The 26,643-nt window shown below is 48.5% G+C and overlaps 1 protein-coding gene across 1 annotated transcript in view; it reads left to right on the top strand.

Annotated features, from left to right (window-relative positions):
- Window positions 1–26,147, top strand: part of LOC102069153 (gamma-aminobutyric acid receptor subunit gamma-4) — a 42,831-nt gene extending 16,684 nt beyond the window's left edge. The window contains exons 4-9 of the mRNA XM_074551603.1: window positions 11,742–11,962; window positions 12,374–12,456; window positions 13,988–14,125; window positions 15,250–15,402; window positions 19,489–19,691; window positions 20,765–26,147. Coding sequence (XP_074407704.1) covers window positions 11,742–11,962; window positions 12,374–12,456; window positions 13,988–14,125; window positions 15,250–15,402; window positions 19,489–19,691; window positions 20,765–21,058 — 1,092 coding nt within the window. The 3' untranslated portion in view covers window positions 21,059–26,147. The remainder of the gene's footprint in view (window positions 1–11,741; window positions 11,963–12,373; window positions 12,457–13,987; window positions 14,126–15,249; window positions 15,403–19,488; window positions 19,692–20,764) is intronic.
- Window positions 26,148–26,643: the final 496 nt, after the last annotated feature.

Raw genomic sequence — 26,643 nt, forward strand, 5'->3', positions numbered from 1 at the left:
AGAAATCTCTGCAGGAGAGGATGGGACATTTCAGGTGTGTGAGAATCAAGCCCTAGAGCTGGTCAGAGGCCAGGGTTTGAGGGCAAGGTTTCTGGTCTAGGACAAACAGCAGCATCATAGGAGAGATAGGCTCATTCTCCCCTCCCACTTGGGACAAATAGCCAGAATTCTTCAGCATTTCCAAGGAGAAATGGGTTCAGGGACAATCAAAACATTTACATTTGGTTTCATCAGATTGTTTTGATTTGCTCTTCATATGGTGATAAATTCTGTCCTGCATAAGTAAAGCAAGAAAATGAGTATTTGGAAATAAACGTCAAAGTGAAGTGCATCAACTAGATAAGGGTAAAACGAAATATTTTGTTAGCTTGCTGAAGAAAGAGAAGTTTTTGAATGAAATTATAAGGTTGAGGTAATTCATTTTAGGGTTTGACAATTTTAATTTATTTTGAGCAAAACACCTTTTTTTTTTTTTCCAGTACAAATCAGTTCTATTTATTTCCATGCATTCCCAGATGAAGCCATCCTACCATTTCCCTTAAAAGGCTGTTGTGAAATCTGCCTGCTCTAAATGTGTCACAAAATGGAGACCATTTCTCAGAATTCAGTGGTTGTGGGTGACCATAATCAATATGCTTCAAGGACCTCTTCATGCCTCGCTGCTAAAAGCAGAATATTCAGATTATTGCCTCCCATCTCCATGCACAGGAAGGGTTTAATTGCCCGTGGTACAGATTGGAAGTGAGAAGCCAGTGTGAGCCTTCCTGGGGCTTTGCTTCTCCTCACATCTTTTCAAGTTGCTTTAGTGTCTCTGTGGCTCCAGCTTGGTGAGATGTGGTCAGTGGGTGGGCAGGTGGACACTGCTGCTGTTTCACACCAGCACTGCCCCAGCACCTCCCAGTTCCCAGCTTTGCACTGCCCCAGAGGGATCCTGCTGGCTGCTTGGGGCACTGTGAGTGGGGAAATAAAGGGGCATGATGGCTGGGGACCCTGGCAAAAGCCTTGAGTGTCCATCTCCACTCCAGAGAACTCCGTGGTGAGGATTTGTGTGCTTGTTCCCTGAGCTGCAGTTGGAATTCGTGTGCTTGTTCCCTGACCAGGAATGGCTCCAGCCATCTGATCAGCTTTGTTCCACAGGGGAATTGCAGGTGGTGCTGGAGGCTCCCCCCTGAAGGCAGATGCCCGTGGGAGGTGTGAACCAAAACACTGGGGAGTGTGGGTGGGGGAACACCTTGTCTCCATGTGGCTGGGGAACAGGGGAGGTCACACTGGGGATTCTCCAAATGCTGGAAGCTTTGTTTCTGACAGTTCCCCTCAATGCCTCCACATTTGCCACCTGTGATGCCTCCCACAGCAGAGGGTGGCCTTTAGTCTGTCATTCTCCTCCACAGCCACCCAGAGCCACCTCAGCAGTGTGGTAAAGGCAAGGAGAGGAAGCAGAGCAGCAGGGTAGAGGAGTGGGAAAGGCTTCAGGTAGCTGGGATGGTTGTTCAGCCCTACCTGAGTATTTCTGCTCTCACAGCCATAGGGGTGAAGTTAAGATGATAAATGGGTGATCTTCGTTTGGTTCTTGAAAAGAAAAGCTGAAGGCAGAGAGACCTGTAACATTCAAGATGAACCATTTCCTTCCATGAGCTGGCATGTCCAGAGACTGCAGCCTTTGTACCTTGTGAGAAGGCTCAATGGACCCTGGTTCCTCTCTCTGGATCAGCAAGATGACTACATCACTATTGCTGCTCTCACAAAAAGCCAAAGCCAAGTCCAGGTGCTGGAATTTGGTAAAAAGCATTAAAGATGTGCTGTCCAGCTCCTGGAAACTTTGGACTAAGCCCAAAGACCCCAAATTGTTTGGTTTATTTCTGTATGTGATTCTGGGATATACAAGATCTGCCAGAGTATTTCTTACTCCACTCTATAGAAAACAGAGCCTTTACGGTTTTCACCACTTCCCAAAGATGTTCTAAAGTCATTGGAGGGAGCTGGGGAAGGTCAAGTGGTTGAGTCTCAAAGGAGGCATCTGCAGCAGGCAGAGACTGTACAAAGCAGTTGGGAGAAGGAAAAAAAAAAAAGGCTGGGAATATCAATGCCTCATTTCTGAGGAGAGTGGTTTGCACCCACCAGGTGCCATGGGAAGTGAGCAGCCCTCAGGAGCAGAGCTCAGCAGGTCCTGCTGGCCCAGGGCTGGTGACCTGAGTGCCAGATGGCCTCCCCACTTGGCCTGGAGTGAGGATTTGTGCCTGGAGAGGGGAATCAGCTGGCCTGGGAACCCTTCTGCAACTGCGCTCCTGCTGCTCTGCCCTCCCAGTGCCCAACAGGGGAGCACAGAGAAATTGTTCTTTTTTTGTAACCTGATTAGTTTCTCCCAGCTGCTTTCCACAGCCTGGTGCTCCCTTCAAATCTCATTAGGGCTGGGCTGTGATTGTGTGGTGGCTTGAAAAGAAGTGCAGAAGGAAAAACAAAATGAGGCAGAGAGAAGGAATATCAAGGAGCTGGCAGGGCAGGAAGAGAGAGGTGGTAAGCACAGCAAGGGGGCATGAGAGACAACATGAAACAGATTTCCTTGAAAGAGTTGGTGAAGTAGAGTACACTTTCCCATGTCTTCCTTCACCTGGGGTGGGGAGAGAATGGGGTCAGCAGTGAGGATCTCTGCAGAGGGCACAAACTGCTCCTCTTTTGTGAAAACAGAACTTTCTCAGATGGTTTGAATGTCCTTTTTTAACCTTGATGGTGAGAATGAGACAGGCATTTATACAGGTGGTTTTTCTCCTGGCCAGTGCAGGCATTTCCATAGCATGGGTGGTATCCCAGGGACTTGGGTGCACCGACCTTTCTCAGGCCAAGCCTGGGCTCTGCTGGATCCTCCACCCTCTGAACGTGCTGCCAGCAGAGGTTGTTTGCCAGAGCTCAGTGTGTTGGGGAAGATGAAACAAGAAAGCCTTATAAATATGATTGCCTGGCAAAAGATTTTGAGAATATGGAAACTATAAGTGAGATTGAAATGAAAGCAAGCTTTGAGATCCCTCAGTTACTCAACAACTGGAAAACAATGGTGTGGTTGGCTGAAGGCAATCCCCTTTTGATGGAACAACACCCTCTGCTTGCAGACAGGCCCAAGGGTCAGAGCAGACCCTGCCAGCTTGGCAGAAGGGTCCAAAGAGGAGTTTTTAGGGTTTAAAATGTAACACAGTATGGTGATGTAGTGATTCTTATAGGCTGTATGGAAATGCTATGGGATTTGTATCTTGTACTAGATTGGTTAGTGAGAATTAGAATATTCAACATAGAAGATTTATGGTATTGTAACGAGAACTTTGCACTCTTACCTCTTGTCTCTTAGCTCTCGCCTTTTACTCTCTTACCCTTTTACTCTCTCACCCTCTCATTCTCTCTCCCCCTCTTTTCTCTCGGGCCTGCTCTGAGCTGTGTCTGGCAGCTCCCAGCAGGGCCCTGCACCCAGGCCCTTTGCAATAAACCCCAAGTTCCAGCCCTGGCTGCAGAGATCTCTCATCTCTATCCATCCTGACCGTGCTACCCCCATCAATCCCACACCAGTGTTTGTTGGGAATGAGTGTTTCTCACAGAGCAGGGCTGCAGCAGCTGCTCCCCACTCCTGGGCAGTTCTGCACTGCCCATCCCAGAGTTTCATTTTAGTCACAGTGGGTGGCACGGGAATGGGAAATGCAATTAAGGAAATTCCAGCTTCTCCTCTGAATCTTGTCAAGCTGTTCTGGGGGAGCAGTCCCGGAGAGTTAACTGTATGCAGTGAGAAATTTTGTGTTCCAGCCCTTCCCAAGGAAATTTCCTTTTGCCTCCTCAAACACCCCATAAGCCAGAAGGACAGATGAACAACAGCACCTGCCCAAAGTGTAAAATATTCTCCTCCAATTATCCTATACCTCTGCTGCTCAGCCCTCACATCTTCCATCCTCCCCACTTCTCTTTCCCCACCTGCTTTCTTCTTTTGCACAAAGTTCCTTTAACATTGTAGGGAGTAGTTTAGCTTTTAGCAGTGAGGTGTGACATGAAGACAAGACTTTGCACAAACCTTGCTTTGCCCAGGTATTTTCCAGAGATTGTGGAAACTGGGCTGCATCTTTATTTGCATCAGAATTTCCACGTGACTTTGAACCCAGAGCAGGTCCTCTCCTGAGTGTGGAGGAAAAAAAATCAAGCTAAAAGGAGGTGGCTCCTTCCCTGAGGTGCTTTGCATAATATTTCAGTGTTCAGTACCTTCCCCTTTAATCATTTCTGCCCCACCTGTATAGAGCATCCCATGTCCACACCTCTGCCTTTTCAGAAATAACCTCATCAGGGACAGTGGAGACAGACTTGTGCTTCTGCAGAGCAGAGCCTGGCTGATGTCATGTCTGGCCTCAAGGACTTTCCTCAGTCCTCTGGGTGATGGCTGCTAACAGATGCTAAAACACACACACGTGCAGGTCTTGTGCCCCTGGGGCTCACAGGGAGAGCCCATGGAAGGAGGAATGGGCACCCTGGGGCTGCCTGGGAGGAGATAACATCACTGCAGGGCAGGAGGGAACATCTCTGAAGAAAGGATTTGGGCTGGTTGGCTGTCAGGAGGGTAAAACCTGCCTTTTTTAGATATCCCCACCTGCACATCCACGGCAGCAGGAAGGAGCAGAGGTGCAGGGAGCAGGCAGATGGGGCTCTCAGGAGGCAGCACAGGTTTGAAAGCCCTGTCCAGTTCCCATCTGCCAGCTCCAGGGGTGAGCAAGCCGTGACTGGGGGAGTTTGCAATTGACAGAGCAGCATTTATAGCATGACTTGTTTGACAGCTCCTGGCACGAGCACAGGACATGGAGATGGTTTTTAATAGCACGTTTGTATTAAAAAAAGATCTCTGTTTCATCTGAGATTCCCTGGACAGAGGCAAAAGACATTCAGGCAAGGACAGCGCTGCCGGTGCTGCTGCAGAAGTGAAACAGATGGGAAGTTCAGTGTGTCACCTTGAAAGCACAGATCATCACAGCTCTGCTCCTGCTGTCCTTGAGAGCCCCCCCAGCCACTCCAGCACCATGTCCAGAAATCTCTCTGGGGTCTGATTTCAGGGGAAGAGGACCTTGGAGGTGGAATTAAACTTATATTCGCATTAGTCTGGTCATTGTGTTGGGGAGACAGATCTCACCCAGAGCAGGGCCATGGAGGTGGCCACAAGTGAGGTGTCCCACACTGCTAATGGCAGACCTGGGAGAAGCCTGGCACTGCCCAGGCAGCCCCTGAAATGGTCAGTGTTGGGCACAGCACATGCTGTTGGTGCCTGTCCCCTCTGCTGGCTGCCCACACATGTCATGCCCAGCAGCACATCCCTGCCCACCAGCTGGGGGGACAAGAAGTGGTGCATTCAAATATCAAGATTATTCTAAAATACAGTGTCTTGGTTTGGAAAGACAGGAGTCTGCTAAGGAAGGCAGGAGCCTCCCCTGAAATGGAGAATGTAAACCCTCCCCACCCCTCCCAATTGCTATAAATTTTAAATTAAGGGGCTCTCAGGCAAAAATATGGGAGCAGGAAATAACAGTTCTTTAACAGGGAAAAGAAAAAAAATGGATAAAATAAACAATGCAGTACACTAGAACAACACTGACAGAGTCAGAACCCAGCCTGACACCCTGTGGCTCAGGGTGTTGGCAGCAGTCCCATTGGAATTGTGGCTCAGCCCTCCTGCAGTGTCAGGGCTGGTTCTGTAGGAGTAGGGATCCTGTAGAGAAGGATGGATTCTTCCTCTGAAGATCCAGGGGAAGAAGAGGCAGCTGCTGTTCCTCTGGGGAATCCAGTGGAGAAGCCGTGCTGGTGTTCCAGAATCTCCAGATTATATCCGGGTAGGAATGCTTGGCTCCTCCCTCTGGGCTCACATCTCCCAATGGGATGCTGTAGTTCTTATCAGCCATGCAGGGACATTCAATAGCTGTTATCAGCAATGTCCCCTCCCAAGGGAGGTGTGAATGTGGTCACTCAAAGAGAGAGATAAGGCAAACTGCCCCCTTGACAAAGGTAATCTGCCATACAGATGGTAATAGAAAACATCTTGCATTGCAATCTTCAACATACAGTTATCTTATTTAGGTTGTTTATTTAGTCTTGAAGGCATCTCCAGACTTTTTACTATTGTAGAATGTGTTCCCTAGGATGTGGAGACACATGTGTGGTGCAAGCCAGGATTTGTCTGAAATGTTTGCAGGCCGGAAAAGTGTTTGGGGTGTCCTGGAGAGGAAAATGCTCACCTGGGCAGGACTGGATATGGTGAGCACAGAGTGTCCTACCAGCCCTTGAAAAAAAACCCACCCCATTCCTGGGTGTCCTCCAAGAAAGAACTTCTGAGAATTCCCTGAATTGCAGCATCCCTGAGATGCCTGTGACATTTGCTTTGCTTGACTGTGTGATTGGCAGCACGACCACATCACACCCACGTCAGAGCACCTGAAATGCTGTCCCTGCTTTATTGGACTGCAGCGAGGGATTTGCTTGGAGGTGAAGAGGGAAGGCAGCTCTGTGAGTAAAAACAAATATCAGAACAATGAAAGCTAGAAAGTGACTGTCTAGGAGATTAATCTCTCAGCCCCACTGTTATTTAGGGTTTTTCACAGAGTATTCTGAGTTGGAAGGGACTAAACTATCTCTCCAGCAGAGGAAAATTGAGGAAGGCGTTTCCAAGTCTCTGAGCCCTCTGTTCAGAGCTTTTCTTGTTGCTGTTGAATACAAGTGAAGTTGCAAAAACCACATTTAAAACTTCATTTTATCCTAATTTAGGAGGTCATCCATTTAAATGGACATGTTCGCCTTATGGCTTTGCTCCTCTCTTTGGCATTTAGCAGAAAGCTGAGCTCTTAATAGAGAAAAAGCAACTCATAAATGGAGCCGAGGAACCACAGGGTCCCAGCCCCTCTGGTTCCCACTAATTGCACTCTTGAGAGGGGTCAGCTGAACCGAACACACAAACCTGATAAAAGCCACTTGGAAAGGATGCTTTGGCAGAGCCCAGCTGTGTTTGTTTGGTGTGTGAGGTAACCTGAAAACACACACTGTTCACTTCAAATCTTCTCCTGCAAACCCTGTGAGTTTAGGCTGTTGTTCTGAAACGCAGCAGCCCTAAATTACATTTGCTCTGAACCCAGGGTAGAACTTGGTCCAGAGCAGAGTTCCTAAAGCCAGATCTGCCTGGGAATGTGGGCTGATTCCCCATCTGTGAGGGCAGAGCAGCAGAGACAACCCCAGGAGCAGAGATAACCCAAGGAGCAGAGATAACCCAAGGAACAAGCCTCAGGGTAGCACACAGGGCCAGCTCCCAGCTCCTCTGTGCTGAGGACAGGCTGATTTCTGAACAAGTCTCTTTTCTTTTGGATTGAAAATGTTTGGGGTTTTCTTAGAAATTACTTTTCACACAGCAAGGTCATTGCTTTTGAAAACTGAAAGGCTTTGAGAGCACAATAAAAATCTTTTTGTTATTATTTTTTTTCTTCCAATATGAAATACCCCCATCCTTTTATTTCTCTCAAATGTTCTCTTACCGAACACCATTCTTTCCATTGAATGTTTTCAGGTCATGCCATTCTCTGGAACTGTGTTTCCACCAGCATCTGTGCTGCCCACATGAGGAAAACCAGGGCTGATGGGGGGTGTGCAGCAGTGCCAGGTGATGACAGTGCCCCAGAGCCAGCAAGGCTGGGCTGGAGCACACTCAGCCAGCAGAGGACACGCTGCAGGGCATCCCTTAGCACAGGATAAACTCATGTGACAGCATTTAGGGTAGGCAGCCCTCTGGGTTTGCCTCACGGGGAGTTGGGTTTATTATTCCACGACTGAAATTTGATGTAATATTGCATGCGTGCCAACATGTGTGTGCTACCCCACGTGTGTGATCCAAATGGTGTGGCCAAACTGTTAAAGCAGTTCCTCCTTCCTTCGTTAGCTCCTTCTGTTAAAGCCACTAAAAATGCCTGTGCCTTCACAGAGGAGCTAACAACCTCCATGTGCTGCACAGCAGATGGTGCAGTAATGGTGGGGGCGTATTTTACAATAACCCTTTTCCACATGGGGAAATCGAGGCATTGAGAAGTCTCTTTCTGATGGCTGAGTGTCAGGGGCAGAGAAAAACTACAGGGGTGCAGGAGATGGAGAAGCAGTGCCCTGAGTTTTAGGGGCTGAGCTCATCCTGCCACACTGCAGCTTCTCAGCTTTGATCAGTGGACGCTCCCAAGGTCAGGAAGAGTTTATTCTTAATATATTATTAAGAGCAATTTCCATAACACAACCTGGACTGCTTCATGTTGAGATCCCCCTCCAGCAGTCCCTAAAAGCTGTAGGAACCCCATGGGCAAGCACCTCCTGTTTTAATCACCGTGGCAGATGCCTGCAGCTAAGTGGGATCAAAATAACACCCAGAGAGGGGTCTGAGCACCATCCCACAGCTGATCAGTGCAGAACCCCAGCCGTGCAAGGTCCTCAGCATCACTGGGGGTTCCTGGTGGGAATGGGTGCTGAATTCTTCAGGAGCTGTTGTGGTTTAGCCCCAGTGGGGACACACAGCTGCTCACTCACTCAGCAGCATGCGGGAGGAGGTTGGAAGGGTAAAAGTCCTCCCAAAGGCCACAGCACTTTTGTATGAATCTTGCCTCAGATAATTCTGTAAGAAAATACATTTGTAAATGCCAAAAACTCCCAATGGGCTCCCTACAGGGAGGCAAGGGAGCCAGCTCAGCTCCCAAGTTCTGCCTCGTGAGTAGCTGTGCTAATAATAGCCACTGAAATGAGATCAAACCACAGGACAGTGACAATAACAGCTCAGATGCTTCACAAGAGCTGAATGACTTGTGCACCACACCTTTTGCAAAGGCTGGCTATGAATGGCACAGGAGGAACTCTTTAATGCTGATCCCTCCTGAAAATCTGGGCTTGGGAACAAATGCTAAGCCCCTGGGATAGCTGACCCTCCACTCTTGCAGAGTGTTAGCATTGATTATCCCAGACTTGAATGCTGAACTTTAAGGCAGGACACAACTGAGCAGCCAGCCCAGAAGTGAGATGTCACCAGTGCCTCCAGTTGGGAGTTAAGTAGTGATAGTGACATCAAACATTAATTTATCTCTGCAGTTTTGGTTGCTTTCTCCTACACCAGAGATATTACTTAGGAGGAGCTATGTAAACTCACATGAACTCAAACAGGGCGTGCAGTGATGGGGGAGAATATGTCAAATATTGTGCTATTTTGGCCCCAACGCTGCACCAATGCTGCTTTTATTTCACATTTTCACATGTCTCCATCACCACATACCCTATACCTGAGCAGTACCCAGTGTGATCCTGTGGCCACATTTCTCTTCACAGAGAAAAGCAAGGCACAACTTCCCAAGGATTTTCTGGGAATCATAGCAAGGAACCTCAGAGAAAGAAAAAACAATTTTTATCTCATTTGCTGTGCCTGTGTTTGTGCCAAAATAGAATGCAATATGGAGATTGTTTACCCAGAGTGATGGTGTTTTGTTTCCTTGGCCTGTCAGGGCCAGGTGTGTGTGCACATTGTGGGTCAGCAGACAGTGACAGAATTCTGGGCAGTTGAGTTTAGTTGGGTGCTTGTGCAGATTCAGTGTAATATAGTATAGAATAATACAGTATAATAAAGTAATTAATTAGCCTTCTGATTTCAGTGGAGTCAGACGCATCATTCCTCTCCTCGCTGGGGTTGCTCTGCATTTCCTATAAGATCCAGCATATCCAGGTGCTGGGATGGGCATTTCCTATAAGATCCAGCAGATTCAGGTGCTGGGATGGGCTCTCCCATCCCCTGGCTCTGGGCTGTGGCCCTGCCTGTGCACTTCCCTCTGAGAGCTTCTGTCCTTAACTCTGTGTCTGCTTTGAGTGAACTGTGGAGGAAAAGCCACCCCTCTGAACGTGCTGCATCTATCCCCATTCTCCCCCCTTGGACATCCTTTGGGACCCTGTCCCTGTCCCCTTTGCTCATCCCCTAACCAGGGTGAAGCATCAGCCCGGAGAGCGACTCAGGGATGGCAAAATCTCTTCCCTCACCATGTCATTCCTGTGCTGGGGACATGCTGGGGACCCATCACTCCTCTCTGCTGGCTGCCAGGGGAGGAGGATGGAGCTGTCCCCCGCAGGACACGCTGTCCCAGGCAGTGCTGCAGCCATTCCAGCAGCACGGCTGGAGGAGCCGCCTCTGAACCGGCAGCCAGGGGAGGATGTGCTGCAGTCATAAAAATTCCACCGAGAGAAATCAATAGAGGGAGGAGGAGAGTGAGAGGGAGGGATGGCAAAGTCAGACTTTCTTCATCTCTGCACACAAAAGAGAGGGAGGCACTGGGGGTCGTGCGGGTTCAGCAGCAGTGACAGGGACCAAAAGTCACCCCAGGAGCAGGTGACTGACTGCAGCATGCACTGGTGGGACTGGATCCGGGTCTGCTTCAGACAGCTGCTGAGTGCCAGACTTGTTCCTGCATGGCATTAATTAGCACCTTCTCAGGCAGGCTGAAAAGGAGTTTAAGGAGCAAACTGAGCTGCAGCAGCGAGCAGCAGAGTGGTGGGCTAATGGTGTGGGCTACTGCCAGTCCAACCCAGGCAGGAGCTGCCTCTCAGATCTGCCAGTTATCCAAAGCTAGGACACGCTCTCTTACCAAAACTGGAGGTCCTTATTATAGTGGAAAATCTCTTTTCAGTGAAAGACTCAGGATTTTTAACTGGTTTCACTCAGAGCTTGGACCATACAGCCCCAGCTTTCTTTTCTAACCTTCAGTAAGGGGTATCCACCCAAGAACCCAGAGTGCTCTGAGTTTTCAGATAAACCCTTTTCAGTCCTGTAGCAAGGGGTGGATTACCACTAGATTTTTTTTCAATTTTTACATTTTTATAAACATTTTTTTTAGCACAGCACTACTATTGTTTTCTGTACAAATGAGGTGTGTGGAACAGGGCTGGGCTGTACCCCAGTAAATAACAGAAAGAGCTGTCTGCTTGCCTTCCCTGCTCAGCTGGGGAGCAGCTTTCCCTGCCTGTGATTGAAAGGGGGAGCTGAACTTAAGGCTGGATTCAGTCATTGTCCACACTGCCCCTTCATGCCTGTGCCTAAAATGAGTATTGAGCTGTCTGCCAAGAGGAAGCTCAGGTCTTGTTTGTATGGTCCTGGTTTTCCAGGCAAGGGCCAGGCTGAGCCCAGCAGTGAACACAGAGTCTTTGGCTCTTCCTAAGTCATGGTATAGAGTGCTGTGAGGGCTAATTAATTACTTTATTACACTTTATTATCCTATACATCTGAAAGTGTATCTGCCAAGCACTCAACCCTGCACACACTGCACTGAGTCTGGTGACTGTCACTCAACAGTCCCAACACACACACACACCTGGCCCTGACAGGCCAAGGAAACAAAACTCCACCCCTGTGGGTAAACAATCTCCATGTTGCATTCTACTTTTGCACAAACACAGGCACAGAAAATGATAAGAATTCTGTTTTCTTTCTCTGAGGTTCAGAGAATGTGAATCCCAGAAATATTCTTGGGAAGAATTGTGCCTTGCTTTTCTCTGTGAAGGGAAATGTGGGGCTACACCATGGATGTCCTGGCTGTGAGCTGCTGGTGAGCCTGGAAAGGTGTCAGAGGCCACCAGCACCTGCTCCCGGACTGAGAACATCAATGTTCTGCTTGCAGAGCAGAGGAGCAGGCTCTGCTTGGCCTGAATCCCTCTCAGGACATCCCATTCTCCCCTGTCCTCCCCAGGAATACACCATTGACATCTTCTTTGCCCAGACGTGGTACGACCGGCGCCTGCGGTTCAACAGCACGCTCAAGGCTCTGACCCTGAACACCAACATGGTGAGCCGCATCTGGATCCCTGACACCTTCTTCAGGAACTCCAAACGGGCTGATTCCCACTGGATAACCACTCCCAATCAGCTCCTCCGCATCTGGAATGATGGAAAAGTGCTCTACACTCTCAGGTACATCCAGCAGCCTCTGGTCTGATGACAAAGAGATGGTCAAGTGGTTCCCTAAACTAAAATCCTTTAAAATGTTCACTTGGTCAGTCCAGCTGTTTTATTCTGTTAATAGATGTTTGATAGATAAATACAAAGATAATTTGGCTCTTTGTTCCCATAACTTCTCACTTTCATAAACGGATCTGAAAAGTTGACTAAACAGAAGGGCTTTTTGAAGGTGAAATTTACATGTTTTTCCTCACCTTGAAAATATCCAAACATGTATTTTTGGTTTGGAATGTTCCTGCAAACAGGCTGATCTTCAGCAAATTAGTTCTCAAGGAAGTGAGAATGCCTCTGTCACATTTAGGTGCTGGAACCAAACCATCTTCACCAGCTCAAAATCTCTTTCTCTCTCTCCCCCTGTCTCAGGCTGACAATCGAGGCTGAATGTCTGCTCCAGCTGCAGAATTTCCCAATGGACACTCACTCCTGCCCTTTGGTTTTTTCCAGCTGTGAGTATACATATTTCAAAGACAGCTTTAGAAGGCGAGCAGAGAAACCTCAGTGGAGGTTTCTTTTCTGGGGAAGCCACCGTCCCTTTTAGCTACATTTTTTCACCTAATTTTTATGGCACCCTTCCTGAGCCATTACCCTTCATGACCTGAAGCATCTCCTACTCATGGGCTAGCAGAGATCATCAGGGACAGATTCACAACATCTCTGAGTTTCTCCTTAATTTGGGTGGATGGTTGGAGGAGATTATTTCACTGACCTTCTGGTCACTCCAGACACAACATGGATGTATTTTGGTGGACAAATGGCAGCATCCTGCCTTGCATCTTCTCCCACTCCCTGGGTGAGGTCTGGAAACATTCTGCTCCAAAGGAGGGTTACTCAGACCTCTCCTCTCAGTCACTACTCATCCAGACTCTTCAGCAGAGAAGGCTTCTGATGTTAATTTTGCAGGGAGCCTTTCTGCACCAAGAGATCCCTGTCCTCCTCGTGCGTGGGTGGGAAATGTGATTTAATCATCTGAGCTCGGGTTCTCCTGCTTCCCCTGCCACTGAAGAGATGCAGCTCAGAGCTCTGAGGTGCTTCAGAAGGAGGCAGAATGCTGAGGAGATCTCATCCCTTCATCTCCCACCACCCCTCATCTTTGCTAATTAGTGCTGCATGCTGTACATGCTTGATAATTAGAAACACACTGTTAGTTAGCTGCCAAGCTCTTACTCCATCCTCCTCCCAGGGACTTTCTCCCAGGTCCCAGCTTCACTGCAGGCTTGTTTCTTTATCAAGAAAGCCAGAGGCAGGAGAAGCTGTGCTGCAGCCTGCAGGGCCAGGTTTTCTTCTCCATGGAGAGTGCATCCCTTCTTTTCCATAGATCAGCTCCCAGGGAGCACACAGAGCCATGCTGGCAGCTTTGTATTCCTGGTGTACTCATGGCTGGCATGGCACTCATGAGGTGCCAGCAGCCCCAGGGAGATCAAACCCTGAAAGATTTCAGGCTGGTGGAGTCACAGAACTGCAGAAGAGTCAGGGCTGGAAGGGGCCTTTGGAGATCATCTAGGAACAGCCCCACAGGCAGGCAGCATCACCTAGAGCAGGTTACACAGAAATGCAGCCAGGTGGGGATGAAATCCAGACTTTTGACTCCAGAATCATGGGAGGGACACACCACAACCTCCCCGAGCACGCTGTTCCATTGCTCTGCCACCCTCAATCGAGTTCTGCCTCAAACCAGCAGAGTCCTCTTGGACCAACCCACATCCAGTGCAGTCCTTAGAAAGGCTGTGTTTCTGGCACTGCCTTGTTTCTGGCAGTGCCTTCCCCATCCCCAGGATCTGAAGCAGCCCACGAGGGGAGGTTCCGTCCCTACTCCCATTCCATGTGGGAATGCCTCAGGGAATCTAAACAAAAGGCACCAGAAACACCTGCTGAAGGGTGTTTGCAGAGCAGCTCTGGTGAGATGCCCGTGTTTCTGCAGTCAGGGTGGTGCCCAGGGTGGGGATGGGTGGCACTTTGTTGTCTGATGGCTTTTCCCAGATGGATACCCTCGGGAGGAGATCGTCTATCGCTGGAGGCGCTACTCCATCGAGGTGTCTGACCAGCGCACATGGAGGCTCTACCAGTTCGACTTCACGGGGCTGAGGAACACCTCAGAAGTCCTCAGGACTGGGGCAGGTGAGCCAAGGGGAGGCAGCCCATGCAAACCTTAATGCATTTCATTTTTCCACTGTGCTGTGCTTTGGTGGGAGGTTACAACAGCATGGTTAGAGGAAAAAGCTAAAAATTAAAAGATGGAGCTGCATGTGTGAAGGAACTAAATAATGTGTATCTAAATAATGGAAGCCCTTCAGCTCTTCCTCCTCCTCCTCCTCATAATAGCTCACATCCCCTTTCCTTCCCACAGCCAACTGAGGGAAGCCTCTGGATTGCTGAAGGTGGGCTGAGCTCATACTTTGCAGCCCTCTGAAGCAACCAGGAGCTTCTCCCACTCTGCAGGAAGCTGCTGCTCTCAACAGTGGCAGCCAGGGTAGAAAGGCAGCACAGACTGGGACAAGAAGTGAAAGTGTCTTGAATGCACCAGTGGCCCTCTGATGTTTGTAATTCTCTTTTTTTTGGTAATTGCTTGCAAGTTCCATCTTAACCCCAGAGCTGTCAGGTGGCTTTTTTCCAATACTCACTGTGAGAAAAAAGGAAGAGCCACCACTGTAAGTTGCCAAATGAGCAATTAGGATGTGCAGCACCACATGCCTTTTCCAGAGGCAGGAGCAGACTCTCAGTGGAAGTGATTGAAGGACACCTCCTTTGTCACAGCTCAGGTAGATCGTTAGCAAGCCAGGCCATGCAGCCTGCTACAGCCAAAGAGCTTCTATAGAAAAGAAACCCTTGCAGCAATCAGCTGAAGATAAATGCTCTCTGCACTTCTTCCCTGAAATTTTTCCAGACTGCGTGCTTTTCACTGTCCTTAGCCAGGCCAGTATGAATGCAGCCTGGTGGCCATATGGACAGCCAGGCAAACAGCCAGTTGGGCAACCACAAAGTCAGCTCTTAAATTAGTCACAAAGGCAGCTAAAGAGCCAGCCATGTAGCCACAGAATCCACTGCCAACAAAACCAGAGAGTCACCAAACCTGCCCAGCCGGCCATGTGAAGTTAACAGTCTGGGCAGCTACAAAACCAGATGGACAGGCACTTAAAGCAACAAAAATCCTCATCAGAAACTCCTAAATTCTGAAACTTTGCTGATTGTTCTGCTTTAGGAAGCCTCATGTTGTGATGCCAATGTCTGTTGCTTTTTCCTAGGGGAGTACATGGTGATGACAGTTTCTTTTGACCTGAGCAGACGTATGGGTTACTTTGCCATTCAGACCTACATTCCCTGCATCCTGACTGTTGTTCTTTCCTGGGTTTCCTTCTGGATCAAGAGAGACTCTACGCCAGCCAGGACATCTCTGGGTAAGAGACAGGATGATGCATGTCTGATGCTTGTCAAACCCTGCCAGGCAAGCAGACTGCCAGTGTTGGACTACAAAACCTCCCGAAGCACTTTGCCATTTTCTGGCATTTTTGAGCTTACCAGAGAGTATTTCACTCCTTCAGCTTCCTGTGTGTAACATTCCACAGCTCAACTAAATCTCCAGCTGTGCTGGTTTGGGCTGCTGGATTATCTCAGGAGAGCACCTCACTCTTCTCTCGTGGCTTCATCTGAAACCCAAGCACAGCCTTTTCTGTGGGAAATCTAGGACTTTTGAACAATTGATTAATATTATTAAGTAGGAGCTGTTAATTGTTTACATTATACATATATTTTTAGATTTTATAAACTACTAAGCACACACTTTTTGATTGGTGCTTTTGTCTTGTTCACTCGTTTTCTGTTTGTATTTCCTGGAGTATATGATTGGTTACAATCTAGGTGTTTTAGTCTTCTGTTATCTACTTCTTGTGGTCTTGGTATTTGGTTTCTCAGCCTCTTCTTTCTTAATTTAGCACAATTTTTGTTCTAATAGTCTTGACGAATTCTTGAGGTTTTGATAAGAAACTTAAAAGTAGCTTGACTGGTGCACACTTGCAAATACATTGCAACACTTTTCCAAGCTGACAGTGGGATATTCTCATGCACCAAAAGGGGGAGAGAAGGGCTGAGCTGTGGCATTTCAGTGCTGCCCAAAGGGCTCCTGTCACATGCACATTTTCCACATTTTCTCACATCCTCTCAAGGCTTCTGTGCAGGGCTGCTGACAGGAAGGTTGTAGGGTTAATGGGCAAAGTTGCTTGGCTGCACCCACAGGGCCCCAGGCTCTGGCAGGAGCTAGAAGCTCTGTAGGTACAACCTTTTTCTGTCAGTCACCCCACAGGACCCAGGGAGTGACAGCAGCTCTGCCTATTGTTGAGATTTTCTCAGCAAACTGCAGTGTCTCCTTGAGGCAGGAGAAACATTTCTGTTGATTGAATGCAGCTCTGATGGGTGCTGGGGACATCTTTGCAGTGTTCAGTAGGTTTTGGCTGTATCTGCATTTTGCAGCAAGCTGTGATTCCCAGTGCTGTCCTTCCTATCAGCCCCGCTGACTTTGCCTTTAATTGGAGGCAGCATTCCCAGCCCTGCCTGCAGGTCCCTGTGGGGATGGAGGGGAGAGGAGGGGCCATCAGCTATTCAGAGCCCATCCGTGATGGCCATGTCTCCCCACCTCCCTCTCAAAATTAATTACTTCGGTGCTCCTGGAGGGAGGAGGAGGAGGAGGGTGTCATTCCCAATGAAGGTGAGGGTGTGCTGTAGTCTGTGGCTGGTAAAGGAGTGAACAGCAAGAGGAAAATGTGCACAGCTCTAGTGACTGTCTCAAAAACAAAGGCAGGTTTCCCCAGGAGTGGGGCCCCTCTCTATGGGAAGGGACTGCAGCCCATGAAGAATAATGTATTCTCTCCACAGCCCCTCTTGTGCTTTACACAAATCATCCCCAGCACATTTTGAGCCTGCCAGCCTACATCAGGGAGATGTGAACTGGACCAGTTCCACTGGCACTGCAAAATCGTGGGAAGTCACATCACATCTGCTATTGCAAGTACAGCAGGAAAACATGAAAATCTTTTGCCATGCTCACCCCCAGTGTCAGGATCTTTAGCTGGGCACAGTGACCCCAAGAAGAGTTCCAAAGTCTCTTTTCCCAGCCCGGCACTGAAGAAGGAGTCAGGGCTCTTCATTTCTCGGTCTCAAGGTTGTTCATTGTGCCTTATCTATAAAATATTTTCTCCTGCCCTGTTAAGATCTGTCCAGCAGGACAGTTTCAGGCACTCTGCCTGCCCCCAGGGCAGTGTTATATCTTTATACTAAAAACTACCTCTACAATGTTTACAATTACCTTCCAATACCTATCACCTATGTTAGACAGTGAGCTTCTACTCTCACCAATCTGTGAGTGCCACCATCACAGCAGAAGATAGAGGCCAGGAAGAAGAAGGAGAAAGGCTGGACATGCCCAGTTCCCTCCATCTTGCCCCCTGAACCCCCATACCAAAAACCCCAAAGTCTACTTTTCCACTCTGTGATAACTTCACTAATATTCTGCCTAAACTGTTGTGGCTTGCTGATCATCTCAGGTTGGTAATTTGCTCCACGGATCATAATCAATCCCACAGGTGTTTTGGGCTCTGTGCCAGGGTGTCTGAGCCTCCTGGCAGGGCCCTGGCCATCCTGGACAGCCGGAGGGATGTCCTGGGTCCTGACACCCCAGAGCCACTGAGGTGACCTCAGGGAAGTCTGGCAGGTGGATTTAGGTGGGTGCTAGAGAAGGAACAACAGGTGGACTTCCTTATTCTTCCCCACATCCTGAAAATCAGTGGATGAGATCACAGGACCAGCTCCTGTAGCTGATCCTTTGTTGGCTGCTGACACTTCATCTCTGGAAGCAGAAACTTGAGCGCTGCTGCTCCTGCAAAAACGATTCCAAGCTCCACTCATGTCAAAAGAAATTCCTTATCACCTCCTACACACTTGCCCTCTGCATCAAGGGATGGATAGATTGTGAAGAGCTGTCTCTGAAGAATAGCCAGGAGCAGATTGGAAATTTATGAAATCAGACCAAGGCAATAAAGGGAACCTTGTGGTTGGTATCTACTACATGGCTGCCTGATGAGCAGGGAGCAGAACAGCACTGGCAGATTTTTCAGGACATTTTCCAAAGAGCACAAGGACTCTCAATCCCCAGGTGTAAGAAGACAGGAAAGGAAGGCAAGAGACCAGCATGGATATGCCAGGAGCTTCTGGTCAGACTAAAGGGTGAGAAGGAAATGCACAGGCAGTGGAAGCAGGGCCAGGTATCCTGGAAGGAGTACAGGGACACTGCCAGTTGTGTAGGGATGGGGTTAGGGATGCAGGGGATACTAACACAGGCTTCTCCAGGTTTGTCAGCCAGAAAAGGAAAGGTAAAGCAAGTTGAATACAGCTGGCAAACTGGTAAAAAAGGGATGAGAAGGAGGCTGGGGTACTTTTTTGCCTCAGTCTCCACTGGCAGCCTCTCTCCCCACATTGCACAGTGGGTGGATTGCAAGACAGGGACTGGAGCAGCAAAGTCCCTCTCCCTGCAAGAGAAGATCAGCTTTGAGACCAACTGAAGAACCTGAACATCCATAAATCTATGAGACCTGACAAGATACATCCCAGTTCATGGCTGATGTGGTTTCCAAGCCACTCTCCATGACCCTTGAAAAGTCATGGTAGTAACCAGAAAAGGGGAAATATTGCACCCATTTCTTCAAAGGGTAGAAAGGAGGGTCCCAGGAACTACAGACCTGTCAGCCTCCCCTCTATGCCTGGGAAGATTGTGGACCCTTCTAGAAGCTGTGCGGAGGCACATGGAGGACAGGAGATGTGAGGGCAAGCCCTGCCCGACCAACCCAGCCTCATGCAGAGTCTGAGTTTCCTGCTCATTTACCAGTCCACACTGATGGTCTGTGTGATACTGTGTGACAGTGTTCACAGGGGTTTTCAGATGAGGGAAGAGATGAGGATTTGACTCCCTATTTCAGAAGGCTTGATTTATTATTTTATGATATATATTACATTAAAACTATACTAAAAGAATAGAAGAAAAGGTTCTCCTCAGAAGGCTGGCTAAGCTGAGAATAGAAAGGAATGAATAACAAAGGCAGCTGTCCCAGACTCTCTGTCTGAGCCAGCTGACTGTGATTGGCCATTAATTACAAACAAGTACATGACACCAATCACAGATGCACCTGTTGCATTCCACAGCAGCAGATAATCATTTTTTACACTTTGTTCCTGAGGCCTCCCGGCTTCTCAGGAGGAAAAAATCCTAAGGAAAGGATTTTCATTAAAAGATGTCTGTGACAATACTGAGTTTTGAACATCATTCTTTCTCAAAGAGCATTGTCAGAGGGTTCCTCAAGACCAGAGCTTGGCTGAGCAGAGCCAGAATGGGACCAGACAACAGAGCAGATGGGAAACGGGGCTGTTCTGAGGGGTGGATGTGTGTAGAAGACAGATGTGCTCATCGTCAGTACTCAGCCAGCTGTTTTCTCTCTCAGGTATCACGACTGTGCTCACCATGACCACCCTGAGCACCATCTCCCGCAAGCACCTGCCCCGTGTTTCCTACATCACTGCCATGGACCTCTTCGTCTCCGTGTGCTTCATCTTCGTCTTTGCTGCTCTCATGGAGTACGCCACGCTCAACTACCTGGTGGGGAACAAGAAACCCCTGGAGCACAGCCACAGGAAAGCCAGGCTGGTAGGTCACAGTGGCCAGCAGATCTGGATGCTGCTACAGCCCCAAGCTTTTTAAAAATGTCCTTCCTGAGCCTGCACTGGAAACTGCTGATGTGGTTTAGGGCCTGACCCATACTGAGTTCACCCAGTGGGTCTAAGGGGTGAGACACAGCCAGAAAAAGCAGCTGAGGCTCCCTTAAAACAAGGAAGCCCCTGTCAGAGCCAGGTATGCTGTGCCCTCTTCAGAATTGCTGGAGAGCTCATCAGAACAGTTTAGAATGACTCACATGACTGAATGGAAATGACACTTTAAAACACCTGTATCAGTTTGATCTGTGGATTACAGAGGTATCTCGGGTCACAGAGATGCAGAAACTGACTTTTCTTTGTGTTTTCCCTTAAGTGTGAGGATAGTGAGCCCATGGTGGTCATCATCCTCTTCATCCTCATCCTCTATCATGAGATCTGCCCTAGCTTGTGGCAGGTACTTTTGGCACATGAACTGAAGGAGGTCTCTGATCTGGGGCAGAACTGAAACAGAAAAAGACATATCTCTTCTGGGCCAGGCTCATTTCCCAGCATATCCCCCATACCCCTGATATCCCATCCTTATATCCTAGGGTGGACAGAGCTCTTTCATGAGGCTCAAGATGGGCCAGGAGGAGTCACACACAGCCTTTCCCTAGCTCTTCTCCAGTACCAGGCAGCAACCAGCAGACACATCTGTGCTGTGTGCTGTATCTTCAGAGACAGCTGAGCTCAGGGAAATGAGGGAAGAGGCCAGAACAGATCGAACAGGTCGTGTTCCTGCAGTGACTATTACTGGCACAGATGGGCAATCAGTGCAATCAGACCTTTGCTGAGTAGGGCTGTGCCCTGGGGTGCCAGGGAGAACACTCACAGTCATGCAGGGAGCTGCCAGCTCCCCAAACGCGGTGATTCACAGCCAGGTGCATAAACTGGGGATGATCAGTCATCCCCCTCCACTGAACTGCACCCTTGGTGATCTGATCTGTTGCCAGATAGGTGGGGATTGATATCCAGGACACATTTTGCTGCCTTTTCCTCCCGTTTAACCTGCCTGTCCCCCCACAGCCACCTGCGGGCGCACAGGTGATGCCGACCTTCACCGCCATCAACATCAACCACATCATGCACTGGCCCCCGGAGATGGAGGAGGATGAGGATGACGAGCCCGGCTCCCCGTGCCTGGAGGGGAAGGAGTGTGAGAGGTTCTTCTGCTGCATCGAGGACTGTCAGACGGGGATGTGGCGGGAGGGCCGGGTGCGCATCCACATATCCCGCCTGGACTCCTACTCCCGCGTCTTCTTCCCCACCGCCTTCCTGCTCTTCAACATCGTCTACTGGATTGCCTATCTGTATCTCTAGCCCTCCTTTGTGCTCAGCTGGAACGGGCAGGGCACCAGCGAGAGGGGCTTCTCGAGGAGCATAGAGAACAGCATCTCTCCTGTTGTAGTCAGCTGTCAGTCTGAGCACCCCGACCTGGTGATTCCCTCTCCCTGCTCTCTCATCTCTTCTGAGAAGAACCAAACAGCTTTTTTTTTTTTTAGCCTTCTAACATATCTTTTTAGAGAATCTACCCTTCCCCAGACAGCCCTCTCTCCAACACCACCAGCATTGTACTCCTTGTAAAATTACCCAAAATTTCCATCTCAAGCATTAGGGATTTTGTCAAAAAAAACCCTTAATGCATTTCATTTTTCCATCCAGTCCTACTCTGAAATTTCAAGGCAAGCGATGGCAAATGGAGTTTTCTGCATAGTTATTAAGACTGCAAAGGAAATAAAATACATCTTACGACTTCTGCACCACTTCCACCAGAGCAGACTTTGTGGGGTGCCAGAAGCTCAGAAAGGTCAGGAGGAAATAGTGTGGCCAAGGACAGCAGTGCAGCTCTCCCACAGTAGCTGGGCTTGGCTGAAACATTGTGGGCCTGCCCAGACATCTGATGGTGGCACTGACGAGGATGGAGTTGCTGCAAGCCTCCCCCAGCTCCCCACAGAGCATCTCTGAAGCATTCATTCCTCACGGATCACTCCAGGACACCCTCCCACTGAGGCACTGCTCATTCCCACCCCACGGGGATGGAAAGCATTTCCAAGTTGGAAGGGCCCACCTGCCTCGCTGGAGCAGGCTCTTCAGGGCCCACGGTGACATTTCTGATGTGTGACCAGGACTCAGAGCAGGCTCTGCAGTTGGGCATAGCCAAAAGAGGGGGGAAGTCCTTGTGAGGAGGGCCAGAAGAAGCCTCCTGAGCCTGTAGTGAGGTAGTTCTCTCTGGGCTGTGAATCACAGAGGGGCAGTGCTGTCCTGGCAGTGACACTCGCTGGTGCCATCAGATCTGTGCTGGCTGCTCGGTGCCAACCTGAGGAAGGGGTATAGGAAAGGGAACACACAGCTTCCAGTGCATTCCTGCTGCTCAGATGTGTTCCCTTCTTTATTTTATGTTTTTCATAATTGCATAAAACAAGAGTTTTCACTCTAACTGGATGGCTCCTCCCAGTTGCCATCATCACTTGGCCTGTTTCCTCAAAAAATCAGGAAATGGAGTGAGTTGTCCTTGATGGATTTTAAGAAGGACAAGCGTAGTGAGATGGTCCCATCTGAAAGAGATGGAGAAATGCATTACATAGTTTCAGCTGGGGAGAAACTGCATAATAAAGAAGAGGAAACTGAGGCCCAAGGTTCATAATGTGTCAACTGGTTGCCTCCCCATTTACACCAGCTGCTGATGTGGCCCACAGCATGATTGTGAGAAGCAGTGGGCCATTAATAGTTACTTACTGTGTAAATTAGAAAAAAAAAGATCTTTTTTTAAAAAACAGCATGTTTTAGAAAAAAATTAGGACTTAAAAGGCTTCTCAGGAAAAGGAAGCCAGCATGGCTGCAGAGGAAAAGTTAGGAAAGGCTGGCTCACAGGACAGCTAACAGGGGCAGGAGGTTTTATATATTCTTGGAGAGCAATTTGGTCTGGTTTAAAGACGGATTTTGACACTGTTAAATTTGATCTGAATAATGAAGTGTCATGTTTAATTCATTCACAAATGCAGCCTTACCTGGGTTCCAGATGAACAGCTAGAGCATCTTATTAAGTATACAATAGTACAACACTCAGCTAAGTATAACCTAATGGGGTCAGACCAGCAGAGCTCTGAAAGGGGAAATTGTGCCTGTCTAACCTGTTACAGTTCTTTTAAAATACCAAGGAAGAGATAAAGGTTACTCAGAAGCATAATTTGCTTAGCTACTCCGACAGCTTTTGAAAGGGAGGAAAGAATTTGTGGCGGGCGGTTCTAACTGAGGAAATTGATTTAGCAAAAGAATTATTAAGGAGGTTCTAATTAGAGGAAATTAACTGAGGAGAGGGGGGAAAAAAAGAATTGTTAAGGAGGCTCTAATTAGAGGAAATTAATGTTTTAGAGAGAAAGACACAGAGAGGGAGAAGTCTAAGAAAAGAATCAAAACAACTTGCAGACAAGGGAAGCTGCTGGGTGACAGTGCCGACTCCCAGCCAAGCTGGATGATGTTCTGCTCCCAGTAGCAAAGCGTTATTAGATGTAGCAACAGAAAAACCTCCTATGACTCAGCCCTACACCGCCAGGGAGCTGGATTAAACAGGGTCCTGTGATCTCTTTGGGGAGCCAAAAGGAAAGAGCATCCTGGATTGGAAGTGGCTCACACGGCAGGCTCTGAGTGAAGCACGTCCTCACATTTGGGCAGGCAGCTGTCGGGGCTGTGTGGGAGGGGACGCCCCGGTGGCAAACCAGGGTCTGTGCCAGATCCCTCCCCAACAGGATGGTGCCTTGAACGGTGTTCAGGCACTGGAGGCTGCGCTGAACACAGGGAGCAAAGTGGGGAAGGGAAAAATTAACAGCCCTGTGCGACAGAGCCCGAACAGCTGCAATTTGCTGTGGCTTCGAAGCTCTTGGTGAACACAAATGATTGTCATGGGCACTGAAGAACAGAGCTCAGCCCTGAGAGCAGCAACTTGTTGAAATTAGACCTTTTACAAAATCAGCCAGGAGAGAAACGGGGTGTACAAAAACCTAAGAGGACAAAGTAGACTTGAAAGATTGTAAGATTTCACCAAAAAAAGATAAAGCCAACATACACCTAGGTAATTGAACCAATGATGGAGGATTTGACAGAGGAAAATAGTCTAGCGTGGGCTGGAGCACAAGGAAGCTGATTACTAAGGCTGGGGAAGGAGGAGGGAGGGGGCTTTTTGGCTTAGGGAAGTCTGTGCCCATCATCCATAGCACAATAAATAAAGGCATGCACAAATTCAATCATGTTTTTAATTTTCTATAGTATCAAAAAAAAAAGGGAAAAAAAAAAGGAACGCTAAGAAAAGCCAAAAAGAAAAATCTGCCATTCTTTTGGAATGACTTTGCAAGGCTCCAGTTTCCTTCTAGAATGGATTTTTCCAGCTATCAGGAGGGAACTCAGGGCACAGAGACATCCAGTAGCTGTGAGCTGCCCTGCTCTGCATGGCCCTGGGAGTCTCTCTGTGCTCTCCTAGGCTGGCATTAGACACAGACCAAACCCTTCCCTCAACTACTGCCTCCCCTTCCCAGGGAGCAGCCAGTCCCATTCCCACCCCTGCCATGGAAGACAAACACACCCAGGGCAGCAGGACCAGGGCAGTGACTGCCCCTCTTTGCTGGGCATGGTGAAGCCACTCCTCAGCTCCTCAGGTCAGTTTTGGAAGGTTTGGAGCACAAGCCTGCTGAGGGGATATCTTGGTTCAGAAAGACAGGAGTCTGCTAAGGAAGGCAGAAGCCCCCCCTGAAATGGAGAATGTAAACCCCCTCCCTCCCAATTGCTATAAATTTTAAATTAAGGGGCTCTCAGGCAAAAATATGGGAGCAGGAAATAACAGTTCTTTAATAGGGAAGGAAATAAAAGGATAAAATAAACAATGCAGTACACTAGAACAACACTGCCAGAGTCAGAACCCAGCCTGACACCCTGTGGGTCAGGGTGTTGGCAGCAGTCCCATTGGAATTGTGGCTCAGCCCTCCTGCAGTGTCAGGGCTGGTTCTGCTGGAGCAGGGATCCTGTAGTCTCTTCCTCTGAAATTCCAAGGGAAAAGGCAGCTGCTGTTCCTCTGGGGAACCCAGTGGAGAAGCCGTGCTGGTGTTCCAGAGTCTCCAGATTATATCCAGGTAGGAATGCTTGGCTCCTCCCTCTGGGCTCACATCTCCCAGTGGGATGCTGTAGTTCTTATCAGACATGCAGTGACATTCAATAGTCTGTTATCAGCAGATGCCCCCTTCCAGGGAGGAGTGAGTGTGGAAGAGATAAGGAAAACTGCCCAATGAACAGAGGACAGCTGCCATACAGATGGCAAACAATTCATTTTGCTTGGCAATCCAGGACGGGGGAAGCTGAGGGAGCTGGGGGGCCCAGCCTGGAGAAAAGGAGGCTCAGGAGAGACCTTACTGCTCTCTACAGCTCCTTGGCAGGAGGGTGTGATGAGGGGTGGGTCAGTCACTTCTCCCAGATAACAAGAAACAGGATAAGAGAAAACATACTCTGGTTGTGCCAGGGCAGGTTTAGGTTGGATACTGGGGAAAAATTCTTCATTGGAAGGGTGGTCAGGCTGTGGAACAGGCTGCCCAGGAAAGTGGTGGAGTCACTGTTCGTGGAGGTGTTTAAAAGATGTGGAGATGTGGCACCTGGGGAGATGGTTTAATGGAGCTCTTGGCAGTGTTAAATTTACATTTGGACACAATGATCATAAAAGGTCTTTTCCAACCTAAGTGATTCTGTGATTCTATCACTCTACTAGCCTCATACCTAATGATGGGGACTGGAAATTATGATCTCAGCATTCATGTCTTGTGGCCTTTCTTTGGAATATAAAAGGAAATCAGGAAGAAGGTTGATTTTTCATTTCTCTGCCTCCAGTTCCTATTTTTCCCCTCCAAATTATGCCACATAAGGAACCATTTTTAGCCTGTGTGCTCTTCAGGACAGGGATTCTGTTACTGTGTGTTTGTACAGGGTCTGGCACTCTGGGGCTTGGTCCTTAACTGAGATTTCTGGATGCTTCTTATTATACATAATAAACTACATTATACACTGCCCATCCTTACCACTGTCTATCTACACCTCGTAAGAGGGGTGACAATTGTCCCCTGGCCCCCTCCTGATGGGGTTACTGGAGCTAGTTAACTTATTTATTTCCAGAGAAAACTGTCTTGTTGGAAAGTAGGGGAAAATGTCACTGATGTTTTTGATGGGTCGTGGATATTTTTGGATTTGTTGTTTTGCTTTAAGAAAGGCAGAAGTTGCTTCAAGTCAGCATTGCTCAGGAGCAGTCTCAGTCACTCAAAGACATTCTTTGTAAAGCAGGAGAAGGCCTTGCTTGTCCCCCTCACTCTGTTGCCATTGTAAATAAAATAACTGATGTTTCCCCCAGTGTCTTGGGGTGGAGGGGCCTTGGCAGCAATATTTGGTGGAGTTTATTTCAGCCTTTCTATATTTCCATTCATGCTGGTGACTTTTGGAGCAATCACAACCCAAAGGACAACCCCAGCTCTGGAGGAGGCCTCACCCAACAGCCACCCTCCTGTCCCTGGGCCCACACAGCCACGTCTGTGTCACTTTACCCTTTTAATCATTTCATCCCTTTCTTGCTCACTTTTGAGTGCCATGGGAGGTGTTGCTATTTACCACTGAGGCACAGGGAGGGAAGGTGAAGCTTTCTGGGTGCCCTGGGGCAGAGACCCCACAAATGAGCGCCTCCAGCTCTCCCTGGCACACTGTGCATCCCTCCAGGATTTAGCACTTCCCAAAATGTTAAAAACATGAGGTCATGGACGGGGAGGGAAGGGGAGAAGGGAAAGTTATATTAAGTTGTTACTTTTTATATTCCTAATATACATTCATTATAATTTGTCTTCCCCTTAATGACTCAGATTTGTAGGCCTTGGGAAGATTGAATT

Source organism: Zonotrichia albicollis, chromosome 14 (genome assembly GCF_047830755.1).
Source record: "Zonotrichia albicollis isolate bZonAlb1 chromosome 14, bZonAlb1.hap1, whole genome shotgun sequence".
Lineage (NCBI taxonomy): Eukaryota > Metazoa > Chordata > Aves > Passeriformes > Passerellidae > Zonotrichia > Zonotrichia albicollis.